At 49.5% G+C, this 19568-nt stretch overlaps 8 protein-coding genes across 8 annotated transcripts; 5 read left to right on the forward strand and 3 right to left on the reverse strand.

Annotated features, from left to right (window-relative positions):
* Window positions 1-539: 539 nt before the first annotated feature.
* On the reverse strand, window positions 540-1883 carry LTR64_003954 (uncharacterized protein; the record flags this gene model as incomplete). Its single annotated transcript, XM_064898304.1, has 1 exon — window positions 540-1883. One exon carries the CDS (start codon window positions 1881-1883, stop codon window positions 540-542), a length of 1344 nt encoding a protein of 447 aa, XP_064754261.1.
* Window positions 1884-2458: 575 nt separating this feature from the next.
* LTR64_003955 (uncharacterized protein) lies at window positions 2459-3376 on the reverse strand (the record flags this gene model as incomplete). Its single annotated transcript, XM_064898305.1, has 1 exon — window positions 2459-3376. One exon carries the CDS (start codon window positions 3374-3376, stop codon window positions 2459-2461), a length of 918 nt encoding a protein of 305 aa, XP_064754262.1.
* A 1927-nt stretch (window positions 3377-5303) lies between these two features.
* On the forward strand, window positions 5304-6629 carry LTR64_003956 (uncharacterized protein; the record flags this gene model as incomplete). The annotated part of the gene is made up of 1 exon (XM_064898306.1): window positions 5304-6629. One exon carries the CDS (start codon window positions 5304-5306, stop codon window positions 6627-6629), a length of 1326 nt encoding a protein of 441 aa, XP_064754263.1.
* Window positions 6630-8066: 1437 nt separating this feature from the next.
* On the forward strand, window positions 8067-9832 carry LTR64_003957 (uncharacterized protein; the record flags this gene model as incomplete). The annotated part of the gene is made up of 2 exons (XM_064898307.1): window positions 8067-9563; window positions 9620-9832. 2 exons carry the CDS (start codon window positions 8067-8069, stop codon window positions 9830-9832), a joined length of 1710 nt encoding a protein of 569 aa, XP_064754264.1.
* A 427-nt stretch (window positions 9833-10259) lies between these two features.
* Window positions 10260-11803, reverse strand: LTR64_003958 (uncharacterized protein; the record flags this gene model as incomplete). The annotated part of the gene is made up of 2 exons (XM_064898308.1): window positions 10260-11158; window positions 11212-11803. The coding sequence occupies 2 exons, from the start codon at window positions 11801-11803 to the stop codon at window positions 10260-10262; spliced, it is 1491 nt and encodes a 496-aa protein (XP_064754265.1).
* A 1148-nt stretch (window positions 11804-12951) lies between these two features.
* On the forward strand, window positions 12952-13752 carry LTR64_003959 (uncharacterized protein; the record flags this gene model as incomplete). The annotated part of the gene is made up of 1 exon (XM_064898309.1): window positions 12952-13752. One exon carries the CDS (start codon window positions 12952-12954, stop codon window positions 13750-13752), a length of 801 nt encoding a protein of 266 aa, XP_064754266.1.
* A 1318-nt stretch (window positions 13753-15070) lies between these two features.
* On the forward strand, window positions 15071-15592 carry SPC19 (DASH complex subunit spc19; the record flags this gene model as incomplete). Its single annotated transcript, XM_064898310.1, has 1 exon — window positions 15071-15592. One exon carries the CDS (start codon window positions 15071-15073, stop codon window positions 15590-15592), a length of 522 nt encoding a protein of 173 aa, XP_064754267.1.
* A 952-nt stretch (window positions 15593-16544) lies between these two features.
* Window positions 16545-18912, forward strand: LTR64_003961 (uncharacterized protein; the record flags this gene model as incomplete). Its single annotated transcript, XM_064898311.1, is given in 2 exon segments — window positions 16545-16608; window positions 16628-18912. 2 exon segments carry the CDS (start codon window positions 16545-16547, stop codon window positions 18910-18912), a joined length of 2349 nt encoding a protein of 782 aa, XP_064754268.1.
* Between the last annotated feature and the right edge of the window lie 656 nt (window positions 18913-19568).

Raw genomic sequence — 19568 nt, forward strand, 5'->3', positions numbered from 1 at the left:
TGAGCTCAATGACTTTTCAACGCGATGCTGGTATGAGAGTAGCAACAGTCTTGTAGGTGACTGCAATGGCTGAGCAAGCTCCTAGCCAAAGACTGTTCGGTATGGCCACTTGTTTTCCTTTCACGTTGGACGGGCTTTGTTACTATTTGGAAGCCTCTCTGTTGCTGCAAGAACGTCTGTCTTACTATTGACCAACAACAGCAAACAGCAACTCCATTCACTCGTCTACAAAGCATTATAACTTTCATATGAGAGGGTACAAAGAAGACGCAGCAGTCCTGTCAGCATATCGCAACATCAAAATCTCTACGCAGACCTCACTCTGAATACAGTCCAGCCATGATCCCTAGACCAGTGGGCTCCGCAAAAGCACATCCAAAATGAGGAACTACAACCACGAAGGACGAACATGGGCAGGAAAGAGTACTTGGGTTGAGTTTAGAATACGTCTTTCAAGACTACGCAAAAGCAAGATACAGAGCTCGCAGTATACAGCAATACCTGGCGGCACACCAGGGAATTTGAACCGGGACAAGATTCTAAAACTGCGAAAGGGGCTTTCTTCCTCTACAATCAGTGTTGCGCAGCATGTCGCTGCTTACCTGGAAGTCGTCCTCAAATTGCTTCTTTGGCCAGCCTCCAAGCCTATCAAGAACAAAGTCCTTTACAATTTTTTTCCTGCTTCTGGAAGGAGTTGCTTTGAGTTCCGAATACATAACCTTCCCTGTCTCCCCTGTCGATTCAGGAACCATACCCTTGCCTCTAAGAGCTTCAGCAATGCCAAGAGCTTTCTGCACTATCTTGAACCGACACAGAACGCTTCCCTTTCCAACCTTTTGGTCGAATTGCTTATAGCCCTGTTTGACTCCATTTACAAGAACCTCAACTGTATCTTGACCTCCTAGACCGTTCCCGTCCGCAATCCAAATGGTAGAAATATTGGTAACTCTACTCCTTGCCGCTACTGTCTCAAGAGACATCGACTTCTCGAACTCGAACCGACGGAACTCTGGAGTCAGGCGTTCAACCTCAAAGAAAACCACATTTCCTTCATCCTCTCGCTGCACCTCAGCCACCACATCTCGCAGTCTGCCATCCGCCGAGAAAGCTCTCTTGTAGCCAAATTCGTTATACTGGTCCTCGTACAGCACCAGCCTGCTCAAGAATGCTTCTTTACTCGGCTGAACGAACAAATCGACCGGGAATTGCAAGAGACTGGCAAACTGTCTTAACATAATTTTGTCGGTGCAGCTTCTGCTCATACTGACCTCAGCATCTGCTCGAGCAGGCTTGCGACGCAAGACACCAAGATTGGAAAAATATCCACGACCAGGTGGCAGCGCAGAACTATTTTCGGACGAAGCATCGTGGCTGGCAGAAGAAGAGGTGGGCCAAGGGCGAACATCAGCTCCAGAGGCTTGCGCAGAAGCCATGAGCAGTTCCATCGAAGCATCGCCGCATGGTGCTTCGGTCGAAAAGAGGGCGATCTCTACGCCTCTACAAAGACGAAAAGGTGGCGAAATCTCTCCTGTGCCGTTTGAGGCTACAGTCTCAATCCACTCCGATATAAAACCTTCATTCTGGAGTATCCTTTCTATCTCGCACAATAGCCAATGGTTCAAGCCACGAAACGCCAAGATCTCAGCGTGGCAATCATGAAGAACCAGGCCCTTGCACTTTGACAGAGCGGATACAGGAAGAGACTTCGTGCCCGTTGCTAAAGATACAACCTTAAGTTGTTGCTGCTGCTCGGGCGAGTCATCTTCGAGCCGCAAAGGTCGTGAAACAGCCACTGCTGACAGAGGTGTCCATTCTCTCTGCCCACTGGCCAATCTTCGCGGTTTGCACTTCTGTGGTAAGGCATCGAAGATATCGAGAGCCATGTTGGCTATGGTTTCTGCCAGAGGATTTGTAGTTTGCATGTTATGTGTTTTTTTCCTCATCACAAATCAGTGGATGTCAAAACAGAATTTGTAAGCTTCGGTTCCGTAGAGCTTGGACCAGACGACGAACATGGCTTTCCGTGCTTGTTGTGTTCAAGATGCTTGTCTCGACTACTCCTCTATGTGGGCGCGCTAAAACGTATTCTTGTTATAGTATGGTCGATTCTGCTGGCATTAGCTTAGAGGACCAGGAGCAAGTTTTTATTGAAGTCGAGTTTCGAACATTATTGTACGTGCCTCAGGCTACCAATCCTCGCCTCAGATTGCTACTCCACAAGCAGTCAGGGCTCGTCGATATGCACAATTACATTGAAATCTAGATTCGTGAGTCTATTGACGTCTAACAAGGAGAATGACCTGGAGCGGAATCTTCCAGGTTGCATGGCCTGGACAGCACGAAGAGTTGTCAATCTCTCCGAGCTGTGATTGAACGCTCTTTGAAGGCCAGTAATACTCTACAGATGTGTTCACAGCGACATTCCTCAGTCTCTCAGATCAGCAATCATTGGCAGACCCTAGTTGCTCTCGGGTGTAGCAACTCCCTTCTCTTCTGTCGCCGCAGTCGCACCAGCTTTGCGATGGCGACCGGCTAGCTGTGGGAAGCAGTAACCAGGATGAAAGACAGTCTGCACCAACGTAGCGTATGCGATCATACAACCCTCCAGAGCGATATAGCTCGGCTCATCTCGCATGATCTCAGATGCCCAGCCTGCCGCCAACTCGGGTATTCGGTAAATGCACCTGATAAGGACAGCACCAAAGGCAGTAGCCACTGCAAACATAAAGAGTCGAAACTTCTTGTCGTGCCAGACAGCATTTGCTTCGGCACTGAGAGCATGACCTGAATTTATTGCTCGCCTGCGTCTTATGATGTAGTGCCCAATGACAGCGGCAAAGACAATTAATGTAACGACCTGCCAGCATATACCCGCAAGCATAATATATGTTCCGGCGTCACGCCGAGCATCATCGTCATCTGCAGTGGCAGCCATACCTCCACCGATAGCCTGCAAGACCAAGCTGAAGAGATCACCAGTGATGAAAATCCAAGTATACCACTTAGGTTTGAGGCTGGAATATTCAGGTCCAAAGGCAAGTGCAATGTGCTTCATGGTCAAGTATATAGCCGCGCTGTTGAAGGCTGGTCCAAGAATGAGACAGCAAATCTGCATCTGGAATCCGCTTGACGAGAAGGGGTTTTGGTGAAGCATTATTCGACCGCCGTAGCCAAGTGCTTCGATTGCGCAGCCAAAACCCAGCGCAAGCATATAGGTCCAGGTTTTGTAATAGATGCCGAAAATGATGTTAGGTATGAAAAGAACAGCGAACCAGGCTGTAAGGAAGGCGTTTGCTGGTAACGATGGGTAGTAGCCATAAATCGAGTATTCAACTGGACATTGTGGCGAGACTTCGAAGCACTGAAAGCTTGCCATAGCTGTACAGAGACTTGTTGAATGTGAAATAGATTAGTGTTCAAAATCCAAGGAAAGGTACGAGAAATCAAGAGTATTGGGCTGAAGCCATTGAATTTGAAGAAGAGCCTTCACATGATTCATTCATGGTTGCCTTGCCATTCCAAACGCTCGGACCGGCATGTTTCCACTCGAAAAACTCGTGGTAGCGAGACTACTGGTACATCTCGTTTACCTGTTCGTATTTGCGCATTTAGAAACATGTCGACAGGGATGTTGGGGTGGCGCTGCAAAATTTAGTATCGAAATATTGTGGATCTCATATCTTGATGGTCAGATAACAGTAATCACGTGAAAAACAGTCAGGACTCATGCCACGAGCGAGACATTGTTTACAGGGGCCTGAGGTCGCTCATCGTCCAAGACAGATAGGACAACGTTAATACTCGGCCGTTGTCTTGAGCAGATAGAGATCGTGTCGTCAATGCTACTGAGAGACTTCTCACCTCGGATCCTTGTTACGTCTTCATGGTCGATTTACATTCAGCATGACAACAACTCTCAGCAGATCAGTGAACATGAGATGCGTATGCAGGCCAAGTTGTACTTTGTGGTTGTGACTTGTGGTCTTCGTATTCGTGCAAAATATTGTGCCCGAATACGTAGTACGCGATGCGAGTGCGGGTGGAAGACTCCGAGTCATCCTTTGATGTTGAGACTACACCACGTTGAGTATCGCGCTGCAAGGAGACCCGTTCAGACCACGTTAGTAATTGAAGCTATTGGCCCACTGCATCAAGGCTCGGCTTTAAATGCTTGGTATCGTGTAAATAGCCCTTGTGCCTTGACGAGTGAGGAGTGCGTCTACAACGAGGAGGTGACGATACCGTGCTGCCAGCAGAAAGCAATCGCCAGATAAGCAGACAACCTCGTTGCCTTAATGTTGACTCATTTCCACTGAGAGTGAAAGCATGCGTCGTATTTTACGGCTCATCATACGACCATGCGTACTCCGAAGTTTATCATCTTCGATTAAGTTATCTGGTATTGTGTTCGATGCGCCAAAAATCGCAACGACAGTATTATAGACATGACAGACCACGTCTGCCGAAGCACATCGTCATCGCTATGCCATACAACAGCGTGTTTTGACTTCACATTAGCAGAGGGCTCTCCTGCTCGTGAATATTTAGGCAGCAGCTTTCCGTCGCAAAGCTAGAAAATTTCCAGATTGTAGTGATTGCGTTACAGGCCAGGATCAATCTGCCTTGCCGTCTGCTTCTTCTACCTGTTCGCAGAAGTCCAAGGCAGCCAGCTTAAGATTATGGCGCTTCAATTTTGCCTAGGCGATCATTCTCGTGGAAGCAGCAATGATGCATGTTTCAGGTCGGGCATGAGTGCTTCGGGCACTCGATGCCAGGATCTCTCAAAACTGGACAAGAACGCTTGATGCCGATATGCCGTGAAAGCTGTAGCGCACAAGATGCCTCCGTATAGGGAGTGGTCGTGGGTATGCAAGAAGAGAGAATACACAAGAAGAAATACTGCCTTGAAACTCAGGCTGAGCGATCCACATGGCGTGTTTCGTTGAGACGCGACGGGGCGGGAAGAGTCAGGAGGGTCCGACGCGGTATCTGGTGTGGGGAAATATGCTTCGGGACTTGGATATTTCGACTCTTCTCGTTGCTTACCATACGCGATTCTCATTGCCTGTCCGATTGTGCTCTTCCGAGTTTTGCGAAATAGGGTGGTTCTTCGTTACTGAGCTATTTTACCTTTGTCGATACTATTGTGGTACTTTAGAGACTGCAAGGGCCTGGCTCTGGTTAGCAAACCGAACCAAGTGAGAGACAGCGCAACTTTTCACTACCCAATTCACTTTTGCAAGACACAGAGTCTTCGGTCAACTGAACCTAGCGAAAATTTGAGTCTAGTGGTTTGGCATATAATGAACTCGCCCGCACGACGCGTCCTCGGAGATAAAGACAAGAACGCGCATCTCAATATCCGCTCTCCCAAGCGAGATCCTACTTCTAAGTCTGATATGGCCACAATAGCTACTTCTCGAAGAATTATTGAATTCACACAGCCGTCATCGAGCCCTCGAACAGGCAACAAGAGGAAGATCGAGGAAGTTGAGGATGCGGAACGCGTTCACGAGGACAACACTTCTGACTCACAGCGTACTCAACTCTTGAGCGATAGTGAGTTAGACGATGATAGACACCAGAACAACACGTCGGTGTCTGTTGCGCGAACCTCGTATGTGACTGCCGAAACCTCGTTTTCCGCAAGTCAAATGCCCCTCGAGCCGCATTTCGAACTACCTCAAGAGGAAATGAGCCAGAGGACGTTGGAAAAGCTGAATGAAGTGCCAATGCCGCAAAACAATTCACAAGCACCCTTCCTGAAACCTGCCCTTCTGAAAGAGATATCAGCAGGAAGTGTAGGGTTGGCCAATTTCATTAACTTCGATGGCCTGCCGTCTAGCCAAGGAAGCGAACCACTACAGCTAGCTGAAATTGAGGAGAAACAACAGAACAAGGTGATAGAGGAGACGAAGCAGAAGGGCAATGATGTAGAACAACCGTCTGACGCTGCGGCTCGGAAGAGGATGCTCATCCAAAAGGCGGCCGAATTGCAGACGCGCCTCCAGCTTGCGCTGTACAAGGTTCAGACAAAGCAAACAGGCCAGCCATTCTCCCGTCTCAAGGCACCGCAACCTCTACGTCAAAGGTCTGCATCCCCACCAACCAACTGGAGACCGATGCTAGCCACCCCTCAATTATCGTCCTCGACCGCCAAGGAGCCATCTTCAGGCCGAACAATCACTTCCATCAACCACACGCAAGACTCCCGTGCTGTGCACTCTGCAGAAGCAACCATAGCAGCTATGCGCGCACAAGCTACAGCTCAAACAAAGCCACCAGTGAGGGATCTCAATTCCTTGCCTATGCCTCAGCTGGACCCAGCTTTGCTAGAAAGTTTCGACTCCCAACAAACTGAGCTTGTGACCGAGCCTGATAGCCATGGGAGCGCACCACAAAGTCAGCATTTCCCATCGTCTCCACCACTTTCACGACATCCATCGGGATCTAATCAGGTAGAATTATTGAGCGGACTCAAAGCAGCAGCGTCGAACCAAGCCGATGTGCGGCAGCAGCTAAGCAGTCCACCAGTAAGTGATGCTGGTATGGAGGAAGGTAATGTACAACGGACCGTCAGCCAGGGCGAAGCTGCATCTGGGTTGGTTCAACTCATGAGTGGGAGATAGCATAGCAGGTTTGGACGTGCGCCGACGATCTGGCTCAATCGAATATGCTGTTCAGTAACTATACCTTAGAAACAGCCTATTCTGCCCGCTTTAATCCATATGCTGCCCTACCTATTGATGTCGGACATTCAAGATTAGTAATCAATGTTAGAACTTCCATTGTTCTTGTCTATGCCTCGATGGTATAGATTGTCCTCCGTGCCAGCGTCGAATGTCTTGGTTGCTAATGTTACTACCAACAATTCGTTCGAGACTATAATCGTTTCTTCTAGGGTACATTATGTGCTGAGACACTGCATATTGTATCGGCAAGCCGAACAAGGAGGACACGTATCACAACTCCGATCGCTAACAAGCAAATAGCCGTCAACGGTTCTTCCTGCCTTTCTTCGTGTCCACGAATGTGACTTCATCGTGCATCGCGCCGGTCCTGAGCGAAAGCGAAATCTCCGTGGCACCACACGCACTCGGCTCGAGGATAGCGCGGTGTTGCCATGGTGAATAGCCGACTTAAGAGTTGTTTTTATCCACAACTCTCCTGTGAAGATCAATCTTGCCTTGCAACGTGTCATCCATAAACAGCCTCCGAAGTCAACGGTTCTGCAAGTCCATGCAAGAGGGCGTAGACTTCTAGAATGTTGATAGGCGTTGCTATTGATGGAGATGCAGCTCGATGTAGCGGTCAGTAGTCAAAATCCTCCCAGCCCATCGGTCAGAAAATTTGTTGTTGGTCTCGCTGCGATTGGACAAGACAATCTTGTTTTCATGTCCTCTTAGCCAGTCAGCTTCTGACAAGGTCGTTCGAGCAGGGTCATTGGTAGCAAAACAAAGCAGGCGCGAAAAGTGAAGAAACAGCTATTGTTCCAAGCCCATTGATTGTAACCAGAATAATAGTCAGGATCTTCCATGTTTGTGTAGTTCTGTTAGTCCGTTGACCTTCTCTGAACCTTTTATTTGTATTGCAGACCACGGTGACCATGAGGGTGGATGTGCGGCAGGCATAATAGTACTAAGCGAGCCAAACAGCTGGGAAGCTAGGCTGCCAATTGAGTTCCTGACTGGGATGTGGATAGGTGAGGTACTCGAACAACCAGAAACTGCCATTCACCTCGAGCTCCTCTGGCATGATCATTGTATGTTTTCGCGTTCACTCGACACAACCGACAGAAAACACACGATCTTTAACGACTATTGGCACTTCACTAATGACCCTCGATCCTCTAACGCGAGTGAAGACAATTCCCGTCACTTCCAACCCGATTTGCGACGGCGCCGATCTTCGTTACACATCACGCTGTGTATTCCGTCGAGTTTAGTGACCATACTGCTCCTGGCTGGCAGCAGTAAGAATGAAGAGGAGGCCTCTACTTCGACTACGTGCGATATATATTGAACATTCCGCTGGCAGGTAGTTGAGCTCAGGCCACAAACCCACGCATGGAGGGACCTCCTCCGCCTCCTCCACCCCATGGAGAGAATCCTCGTACGACACGTTCAAGCGGCCTACCCGATGGCAAATACGATATCTTCGTCATACCGCCGCATTCGGCTGGCTCTGGTTTCCTATACTTGCCCTCGCTTAATACACAACGAAACAGTTTTCTGGCAGGATGTGTCTGTACCGCAGCTCTGTTCTTCTTCTACTCTGTGGCTATGCCAGTCGCGAAGGACTGGTTCTATACTACAGTTAATGGCGGCGGATCTGGTGTAATAATGCTAGTACTTGGTGTAGGCGTGGTCAGCTGGGCGTTAGGTAAAACACAGGGTGAAAGTACAGGAGGACCCACGTCAACAAGTGCCGCTGGTGGTGCATCGAGCTCATCGGGAGCTTATGCTGATCCACCTCCAAAACCACAACCTGGATATAGTTCTTATCATTCACCACCACCGCAGCCGCCTCCTCGTGAGCCTACCCCTCCACCTGCTCCTGGATCCGAAGCAAAGCCTGAGCCAAAACAGCCACCCGAAGAGTCCAAATCTCGGCCTCAATCTCCTCCACCAAGGTCGAAATGGCAACGGTCAGCACCATCCACTGATGCGAAGTCGGCGTGGGAGAAGGCACGTGAAGAGACAAGGAAACGTGAAGAGGAAAAGAAAAGAGCAGCTGAAATACAACGGCGTCGTGACGAACTGGAGAAGGAACGTCAGAGACAACGTGAGAAGGAGACGCTCGAACGACTCGAACGAGAGTGGAAGGAGAAGAAGGCCAAGGAGGACGCGGCTGCCAAAACAGCTGAAGCTGAGAACAAGGCACAACAGGTTAAGGACGAAGCTGACAAGCGAACACAAAGGGAAAAGGAGAGGCGAGAACGTGAAGCACGTGAAGCTCTGCTCAAAGCTGCCAAAGAGGCCAGGGAGGCCAAAGAGGCTCTCGAGAAGACGCGGAAAGAAGACGAGGAACGGAGAAAGAAAGAGGAACAGGAGAAAAAGGAAGCGGATGCCAAAGCTGCTGAGGAGCGCCGCAGAAACCTCGAAGAGGCCCGAAAGGCAGCAGAAGCCAGATCCGCCAAGGCTAGTAACCTGTCTTCCAACAAACGTCCCCCTATGCCATCAGCCAGAACCGAGCAAGATGACGACGCATACTCATTCCGACCGTATGATAGGTCCCGAGCCACCCAGAAGAGTTCTTCGGGCTCGGTGTACTCTGATGATTCCTACGCTCCATCAGCAACAACAGCCAGGACTACACCTCCTCCAAGCACGAGAGGTCCATACACAACCAAGGATCCTGACAAGATTATTATTAAAGGTGTCTATTCTTTCAACAATGCTTTTATGCGTACACCCATATCCCAGCTCATTTCAGGCCAAGGCAATGTGACCGACGGACTGATATTACGGATCACCACCGAAGGTCTCTTTATTGACGATGACGTGAGGGGTATCCCACAGCGCGAATGGGATGTCAAGGCATGGACCATGAAACTTGCAGAGGTAAGTCACACAAGTTTCATCACTCTAATTTCTGTCTGTGCTAACAATTACGATAGAGTGTCGAACTTCAAGGTCACCTCGTCCTCCGTGCCTCTATTCGTGACCAGGAAGGCAAAAAGTACGTCTTCATACTAAGTCAGACAGAGGGCTGGAAGGTTGCTGTAGGTCTCCAACGACTTCGCAAAGGCAGCCAGGTTCGAGCCCTTGGTGTAGCTGGTATGCCCATGAACGAAGCACGAATGCTGCTCGAGAGTCTTGGATGGGGCTAGCATTGATGCATAACCTTTATGAAGAATACTGCATTGTCACAGTCGATGCACTGGTTAAAAAAGTTACAGCAAGCACAGTATGTATATAGAGCTTGATGCGGAGATTAAAAATAGGCATGGGCACAGCGATGGCGTTATGATCATGTTGTCACTCTTTTGAAATACCCCAGGAGCATGTTGTGGTGTTAGTCAAATGGACATAGTTGCATAGTATTGGCGGTCTTTTGAATGGACGGGAAGAGATTGACGCCTAATGCAAAAAGAAAGAAAGAAGGACAGATCGACTTCGAACATACAAGATAATTCAGATTCTTTTGTACTTTATTCCTAGTATATCCAAGATCAGGCTATAGCTACACTTTCACATCTAACTTCACCACTATAAATCTTCCCTTCTCTTCTATCGCTAAACAGCCCATCATTTGAATCAGTCCAAAGTCAAAGGAAACCTCTCCCTAATCCTCGGACCATAATAATAAAAGAACAACGGCGCCGGCCCAATAGCCACAGAAAGAAAAGCAAACACCGAAATCCCCCACCCATACCCCAACTTATCAAACATGGCCGGCGCAAACAGCGGCACCACACCACCCACAAAACTCCTAAACACACTACCTCCTGCGATTGCGCTGGCGGCATACTCGCTAAAGCTGTCGATGTAGTAGTTCTGTATCGTGTTGAACATGACTACCTGGCCGATACCGTAGACAAATGTTGCGGAGATGCAGATGGCCCAGTGGAGACGGTACTCGACTGTCCATGCGAACCAGAAGAGGGCGATGGGGACGAGGACACTACCGATGTTGGCTAGTGGAAGGCGGAATTCCGGTTTCGCTTTTCCGTTGTTTTTCTCGGTGAGCTGGTTGTAGACCGTGTCGATGCGGGGGATGATGAGGCGAACACTGAGGATGAAGCCGAGGCCTGGGGCGAGGTATAAGAGGCCGATCTGCTCGCTATTGAAGTTGTAGGGTGCTTTGCTGAAGATTGCTTGGAGGTTGGTGAAGATGCTGTAGGTGGTGCCGAAGATGAGGGCTTGCCAGAGGGACATGCAGAGAACGATGGGCTGGATGAAGATGACTATGGGGCGTTTGATGCTCTGGCGGAGTTTAGCGGTGATGGGGCGGTCGTCTTGGCCGGCGAAGGTGTATTTGCTGTCGGGGTTTTTGGAGATGAGGCGGGCGCGTTTCTGGGCGAGGATGACGGGAGCGTAGGTCTCGCGCAAGAAGAAGTAGCCGATCGTAGTGTTGAAGGTGCAGACTATGAGGAGGACCCAGTAGATCCAGCGCCAGCCGAGGCGGGAGACTATGAGACCACCGAAGAGAGGGCCTGTGAGGTGGGTGTTTAGTAAAGTCGTGGATAGGGTTAGGATGAGCTCTTACCTAAACTTGGACCTAGTAGTGGTCCTAACAAATACCAGCCGAATATGGTGGCTCGCTCATAAGGTTCGTACATATCATTAATAGTACCGCCGCCATTTGCAAGGCCGACAGAGCCGAAGAAGCCAGAGATTGTGCGAACAGCGACCAGAGTCGCAGCATTTGGAGCTAGAGCGGACGGTATCTGCAATACTGAAAAGATACTGAATGAAACGATATAGACCAGCCTTCTTCCAAAGGTCTCGGACAACGGTGCCAATATCAGCGGTCCAATGCCCATCAAAATGACAAAGCCGGTCGTGGTGGCAATGATACTCGTCTCTGGAGCTTTGAGGTCGTCGGCGATTTGAGTTATACCAGGCGTGAACATTGAGCTCGCTAATGGTGTGAGGATTGCCATCAAGCCGATGATAAACACGTTGACCATTCGCTTCCTGCTGCTCCATTTCTTTGGATTGTCGTCGGCCTCGTCAGAGAAAGTGATCTCTTGTGGCTCTTCATGGTCCGCGTAACTATTGCGCTCTCCTTCGGTAGTCAGCAGCGGACGCTCTTCGTCGTTCCTTTGACGCTCGTCATTTCTTCGATACGGGGCCATATCGCTCAGATTCCTTACTGCCAATGTGACACAAAGGACAGAGAACCATCAGACGCGTTCGAGATTGATGAACTTGTTCTTCGATTAGTGATCGCGTCCACCTGAGATCGTAGTCATCGCGATCGATGACGAGCACTTCGCGGACCACTATAAACACGCACCAGTCAATGAACAGTTTAGGGGACGATTGGGGTAGAGCAAGCCTAAAGTTTCGGTACGAACATCCGCCTAATTTGAGAAGAGCTGCCTTAGGCATGCACAGCTGACAACCTCGTACTCGTGCAGTACACAATCAGCTTGTCTACGTACTTGATTTACTTGCTCAAGGGGTACTTTCATCCACGTCGAAAAGGGGCCGGTCAGAAACCAGGCTCGGTTATCATGCAAGGTCAGACGTCAAGAAACTCATCCCACAGAGATCTGCTCGATCCAGGTATGTGTACTGTAGCAACATCAGATTCTACTACCCTTACAAACGTAGTGGCTTGTTGCTCTCGGGACTGCCTCGTAGGTCGACCGAAATGGCTGAGACCCTTCATGGACTGTCCATGGCATATAGAAGAAGTGTTCCGCGTTTGAGGCGGTTGCCATGGCATGTCCATCTGCGTACCCGCTTATGCTCGTCCGCATTCTGCGTGTTCGACTAGATATCAACACGTGTAGGACATTCAGGTGCACCAAGACAGAAGACCTCGGATTGTTGGACAATTGATTAGTTGAGATGGTTCCATATCGATCAATGCATTCTGTGACTCGTCCGGCTCGGACCAACACTTGAGGAAGCCAAGAAAATGTTGTCAGCAAGTTGAGGTGCTGCCATGTGATGGTTTGATGCAAGCCTAGTGATCTGATCAAGGTCGTAACGAGAAACACGGGCAGTGATGGGAGTCAAAATCTTGAAATATCCATGGTGGCGAGAATGGCGTGCAAGTGTTAGAATAGATGTAAGTTGTGGATCAAATATGCTTCAACAGCAGCACGCCTGAAAGATCAAGCACAAGTATAAGTATCTGCTACAGTCATTCAAAGTGTTCTCATTTTAGCACCTAGTAAGAAGTTCGTTTACTTACTAAGAAACAACCACAACAGAACGATTACTCCATTGATTCAGGCCTCGTACGAACCAGCTATCTTGAGTATTTGCAACCATGTCGAAACCCTACATCGTGCTCGTGCCGGGATCATTCGGGCTCCCGGTCTTCTATGCAGACAACGTCAGCACTCTGATTGCAAAAGGCTATTATATCGACGTTATCCACCTGCCTAGTATTGGGCTATCCACACTTCAAGGCCGTCCAGGGCCACCAGCGACCATGAACGACGATGCCACTTTTATTGCCGAGAAAGTCGAGAGGTTAGCAGACGAAGGCAAAGACGTGGTGCTTATTGGGCACTCTTATGGTGGAGTGCCAATGACCCAAAGTGTCAAAGGACTGAGCAAGGAGGAGAGAACTAAGCAAGGAAAAGCAGGGGGACTAGTGAGGATGGGCTATCTGACTTGTCTAGTGCCAGAAGTTGGTAAGGCGGCCAAAGACGTTCTAGGCGAGGCCCCTCCAGAGCAGACAATACCATTGAGCATAAGTGAAGACGGATGGATGCACCATGAACATCCGGAGACAACAGCACGAATCACACTCAGCTCCATGTCGGTTGAGGAAGGGGCGGAATGGATCAGGAAGATGCCTAAGCATTCGGCAATTAGTTTCATCGGCGAGCTGACCTATCCGGGATACAAGGATGTGCCGATTAGCTATTTGTTGTGTGAGGATGATCTCTGCATTCCGCGAGACGTGCAGCAAGCTGGAATCGATGTGATAGAGCGAGCAAGTGGGAAGAAAGTTGATGTTACGAGCATCAAAGCTGACCATTGTCCAAACGTGACTGCGCCACAGGCAGTGGTTGACTGGGTTGTGAATGTTGTCGAGAGAGCAAGTGCTGGACATTCATAGGCAACTACTTCTATGCTCGAAAAAAGCCGAGACGAGGCATGAGTATAGCTTGAGGCACTGCAATATTCAGCTGAACAGGCGAGCGAGATGGTGGACGGGGCTCTGAAACGCAAAGTGGTTTGCACAGAGAGAAAGCTTGTCTGTTGACATAGCTCCGTAATGTGCTGCACTTTTCACCGTGTAAAAATAGTGCACGCGTGAGCGGCAGACAAATGTGAGCTGCTGTCAATGTTGCTCGTAGCATAGGTTTCTTTTCGAGGAACTGGCTGTCGTGTCTTTCACAAGTGGGTAGCTAGGTGTTCAAGATGTGTATATTTGTCAATGGTTAACCGTGTCATTTAGTCATTGCGGTTCAAGCAAAATTGTCTTATCGGACGCGGTAGCTAGCTCGTGTCTAAATCTCGATATAAGAATGACGACCTGGAAAGTTCGTTGACGTGTGTGTATGCAGCTATCAATTTCGGAGACGGTATTCGTGATGCGGCGGACACATTTGCTGAGCTCCTCTTGATATATTTTATTCTATACTGGCTGCATGCTGAAATGACGCTTTTCGAGCATTCTCGAGGTCTTTGTACATGACACACTCTTGCTTGTGGCTCTCTAGTGCGGCGCGCCTCCTGGGTTGTCCACCTTCTGTTCTCTCAGGGTGTCTCTCTTTCCGAATTGCTCAGCTGAAGAGTATTGTCAGTGGTTGTAACTCGGTCAGAGGGTCAGTGGTCACGAACAGTTCATCATGGCAGTAGCGCCCGCGTTGATGCCGTATAGGACTAACAGACCTGCAGCGAAGAAGGGGATCATGGGCTCCGCTAGCAATCCAGTCAGCTTGGTTGTTGCCAATGTGGACGGAGTCGAACGTACACATCTTGCCAGGGAATTTTTTGGGTAGGAGACTAGGCATTTTATTTGTATTTAGTACGTCTGGCTGCTTTTCGAGTGGACGGTCGAGCTAGAAACGTTTCTTCTATGACCGGGGACGTGGTCAAGCTGCGACGGAGCTTAGCAAATCTGGCGGATGCCATTCACGTGATATTAGCCACCTGTTCCGATAAATTACTGATTGTTCTTCTTCAGAACAGCATCTTTCGCGGCAATATCGTCTGCAACGATTCAATCCAATACATACATATCGCGGTTACAGATTCAGTAAGCAAAACACTCGCAGTTCAAGCTATTGATCGTCTAAACAATGTACCCAGGACTTTCAAGCGTTCTTAGTATGAGACGTATAGACTGGCAGCTGTCAGAACTGTCCCAGCTGCAAGCAGCACTACGATCAGGTACGAGGTAGCTAATACCAAAGATTTCCGACTGAACCATGGCCACACTCGGGCCAGCGGTATCGAGCCTGCGAGCATCGCTAGCACTGCTTGACTCCAGTATCTCGATCCTAGACGAAGGTGTTTCGGACTTTCCTCGATTGCGGAAGGTTCTACAGACTCAGCAACACTTTGAGCTCGTGCCTGAAGCAGTCCTGAAACAAGCGCAACAATCACTAGCGAATGAGATATCTCCTGCAATAGAGCAGTTGCTGTCCACAGCTGAAAGTCATGTGGATCAGCTTGCACGAAAAGAGCAAAGTCTGAAGGCCCGATCTGAATTGTTGGAAGGAAGACTTGGGTCACAGCGCAACTCAGCTGTTGGACAACCTGCTCGGGCTAGACCAATGCCCACAAGTCAAGGTTCGAGCCTTACAGATCCTAAAGCACTACAGATGAAGAGACTTCAGCAGAAAAAAGATCAACTGCAGTTTGCGATCGAAAGACTGGAACTACAAGGCAAGCAGAAGGAGCGGGAGTTGAGGAAGAGTATGGCATTTGTTCGACAGGAGAACAACTGAGCACGGCAAGACAGCCAGATAAAGAAGTATGCCTCAATGCGAGCTGAGAGCCTGTCAGGAAGTCCATGCTGCGGTGCTTGTTCCAATGTTGTCGGAATACGTTGTCTTTCTGCACGTGCGGGTCTTCTTACCTGCCTTCAAGCTGGGGTTTACACTGCTCGATATGCAATCCTCGCAGGGAGTGATCTGACTGTACTTTTATCCTCCCACGCATACACGACCAGATCCTGTGCAGGATCACACGAAAACATGTGCGCTGTCTGCAACAAAGCTTAACTTATCAGTTCCCATGTGCTCCTTGCATAAACGAGGTGTTGCTGTCCTACTTGGAACACAATCTAGTGGTGACTTCAAGTAAGGGTTCGTCACCTCGCGCAAGATTGTTCCTGAACTCTGCCTCACGAGCAGTCGACGATAAGCAATGTGCTGAGGAGCATCGAGACTGCCATGTGCTTCTATCCAATACCTCGGTGTGGCTTAGCTCGGGAGTTCTTCCTTGTTTGATCACGTGCGTAGGAATATTCAAGCCTCCAGTCAAAACCTGGGGTTTGTGTTAGGAACAGGCATAGCTCCCGTCAATCCAGATCGTCATTTGGCGCACGTTGCATCTGGGACGCTCCGAAAAGCAAATTTGCGTCACTGGGACCGGTGACTATGGTCAAATGACCTGCTGACAGTTTGTATCCCTCGCGCCAAGTGGTCGCTGTCCTTGAGCAGTCCACGATGCTCGCTCTTCCGGTGTCGACCTTCGTGTCGCTTGCTCTTTATCCTTCTCCCTTGCATTACCAGTATCTTTAGTACAGCTTAGAGCTACAGCTGTTGCTCCTCCTACCACGATGCGGCTGGTTTCCGCATTGACGGTGCTCGCAGCGGCCCTACCTTCCTTGGTCGATGCCTCTCGCCTGACTCCCCCAGTCCTTCCACTTATTGTACGCAATCCATACCTAAGCACATGGCTCAGCGATGCACGCGGAAAGCCATGGGAATCATGGCCTATGTTCTGGACTGGAGAGCATGTTGGCTTCTCTGTCCTAGCTAGACTTCCACATGAAGAGAAGGTATACCCTTTACTGGGCAGACCACAGGACGCTTTGAGCCCTCACGACAGCTCTTACAACGTCTCCTATCCCACCTACCTGGGCTCCAAGTACGATGCGTCTACTACCAACCTCACCTACAATATCCTTTCGCACAATTCCTCAAGATCTTTGGAGATAACGCTGTCCTTTCTCTCACCCATTACCCCTACCTCTACCCTCCGGCAATCGATACCTGCAGCCTATCTGAACGTGTTTGTGACTGGTGACGTGGACGTGGACATCTATGTTGATGTCAATGGTCAATGGGTCAGTGGTGATAGGGCCAACAAGATTGTGTGGGATATAGAGCACACTCATTTACAACAGGAAGAGGACCAAGGTCTCAAGACGTGGATGGTTAGAAGGGAGACCGAGCAAGCTTTCACAGAAACCCGAGAACAACCAGAGTGGGGTACCTTACTCTTCTCTGGTCCTTCTGATCTTCGTCATGAGGCAGGCACTTCATCGGAACTCAGGCAGAGGTTCTCCAGAACGGGAACCCTGCAAGACCATGCTGATGGTAGATTCCGAAGCATAATGGACGACGAGCCTGTTTTCGCTTTCTCAAAGTCTTTCAATGCTAACACGACGAGCCTCAAATCACATGCGCACGTCAAGAATGTCATGTTCACAATTGCTCATATCCAAAATCCGGTCATTCAATATGCTTCAGCTAGAGGGCTCACACTTCTACGTCCATTGTGGGCATCGTACATGTCTTCTCCTCAGGATCTTGTCACTTTTCATTGGCTTGACTATGGACATGCTGAGGAGCTTGCTTCCAATTATTCCGCTCAGCTTGCGGTCGATGCCTATAGGTCTGGAGCTGAAGATTACGTTGACATTGTGGCAGTATCTGCTAGGCAGGTCATGGGCGCCACTCACTTCACGGGCACGCCAGAAGATCCACTACTGTTCATGAAGGAGATCTCATCAGACGGCAACACACAAACGATAGATGTGATCTTCCCTGCTTTTCCTTTCTTCCTCTACACTAATCCCAGGTGGTTGGCATACCTGCTTGAGCCGCTGATCGAACATATGATGAGCGGCCAATACCCAAACAAGTATGCTATGCACGACATTGGCGCTCATTACCCCAATGCAACTGGTCACCCTGATGGCAATGACGAGTATATGCCAGTCGAAGAATGCGGCAACATCCTCATCATGGGCCTTGCACTGGCAAACTCAATCAAGTATGGTACAAATAGCTCTGTCAGCTCCACCTGGCAACAAGCTCCCAATTACCTGGAGAGAAACGATGAAAAGATATGGCCCCTAAATGTTGGCACGGATGCTGGCGTTCAATATATCGATGAGCCCTGGACCTCAGACAGTCAGTCGGAAAAGAAAGCACAGAGATGGGTCCAGCGAAGCTATCGCCTCTGGAAGCAATGGACTCAGTATTTAGTCGATTACAGTCTCGAGCCCGAGAACCAGCTATCGACAGATGACTTTGCTGGCTGGCTAGCTTTGCAGACCAATCTGGCGCTGAAGGGTATCATTGGCATTAAAGCCATGGCTGGCCTGGCAGAAATTGCTGGCTATGAAGCTGATGTCAAAAGATACGACAACACGTCGAGAGTCTATATCGAGAAGTGGGAAGAATTAGGCATTTCTAGAGACAAGACACATGCCAAGGTAGCGTACAACTGGTTCGGCTCCTGGGCCACAACCTACAACCTCTATGCCGACAGCTTGTTGTGCTTTCACCTCGAGAACACAGACTCAGCCGACACAAGCCCCCTGGTCACTGGCCAAAAGCCGATCAAATCACCCAGCAAGAGTTCTGGCTTTGTCCCACAACACATCTACCAGATGCAATCAGACTGGTACTACGCAGTCCGCCAAAAATACGGCCTTCCACTAGACTCCCGTCACATATACACAAAGACCGACTGGGAATTCTTCGCCATGTCAGTCGCTGCTCCACGAGTTCGCGCAGATATACTTGAGCGAGTCGCTCGATGGGTGAATGAGACCAACACCGACCGGCCACTGACTGACCTGCATGACACAGAAGGAAGCGGCGGCTTTCCAGGGCCAAACTTCTTCGCCCGACCTGTCGTTGGCGGCCACTACGCTTTCCTGACATTGCGCAAGGCTTGTGGCGGGAAAGCGATGGAGGGTCTCAATTTCTTGCGTGACGATGTGGTGGATCGAGAAGTTCAGATGGATGTGCAGGGTTTGCTGGAATTGGAGGTCTTGGAGGAATTTATGTATAACGGGGAGCTGTAGACGTTCAGCTGCAGACTCGAAAATTTGGGATACGACTTCTTGTGAGCTTGTTATTCGATGATCTTGGATTTCTTTTTTTGATTGCCAACGATTCTTTGCGGCTACGTTCTATGTATGATGGTGAAAGAAAACCTTTTCCACTACCGAAGTATTTCCACGTTCCCTCTCCCTGACTCTTTTGCTCGCCCGAGCCTTGCAGGCGACTAACATCCGAGAACGCCACCTTTATTTACAAAACTTGGGATTTCTCTTGTATCGCCAAATTGGCATACCTCTGCGGTTGTATCTCCTGCAGCTTTGCACTGTACAGGTACTGCCTCCCAGTACTAACGGTCCCCTGGTTTTTGCCATACTGTACGTACATACGTCATCTCGAGCCGCTCTCCCTTCCATTTCCACCTCGCCCAGCTCTCGCCAAGCCCTCACTTACGAAAGCCTTTCCTAGAGCCAAGACTCCCGCCAACCCTTGGGGCCTCGTCATGTTTTCTTGACGTTCGTATTCTGCATTCGGCACGGTTAAAGATGAGGCAGATATTAGCCCACAAACCTTCTGAAGCGCTTCTGCGGTTTTCACGATGTGGACCTGTCGTGAAAGTTCTCGCAATGCACAAGTACAACCCCGGACGATTTGGCCCGCAACGTGGCATCTGGGGAAC

This window comes from Lithohypha guttulata (assembly GCF_036872675.1).
Source record: "Lithohypha guttulata strain CCFEE 5908 chromosome Unknown scaffold_3, whole genome shotgun sequence".
Taxonomy (NCBI): Eukaryota; Fungi; Ascomycota; class Eurotiomycetes; order Chaetothyriales; family Trichomeriaceae; genus Lithohypha; species Lithohypha guttulata.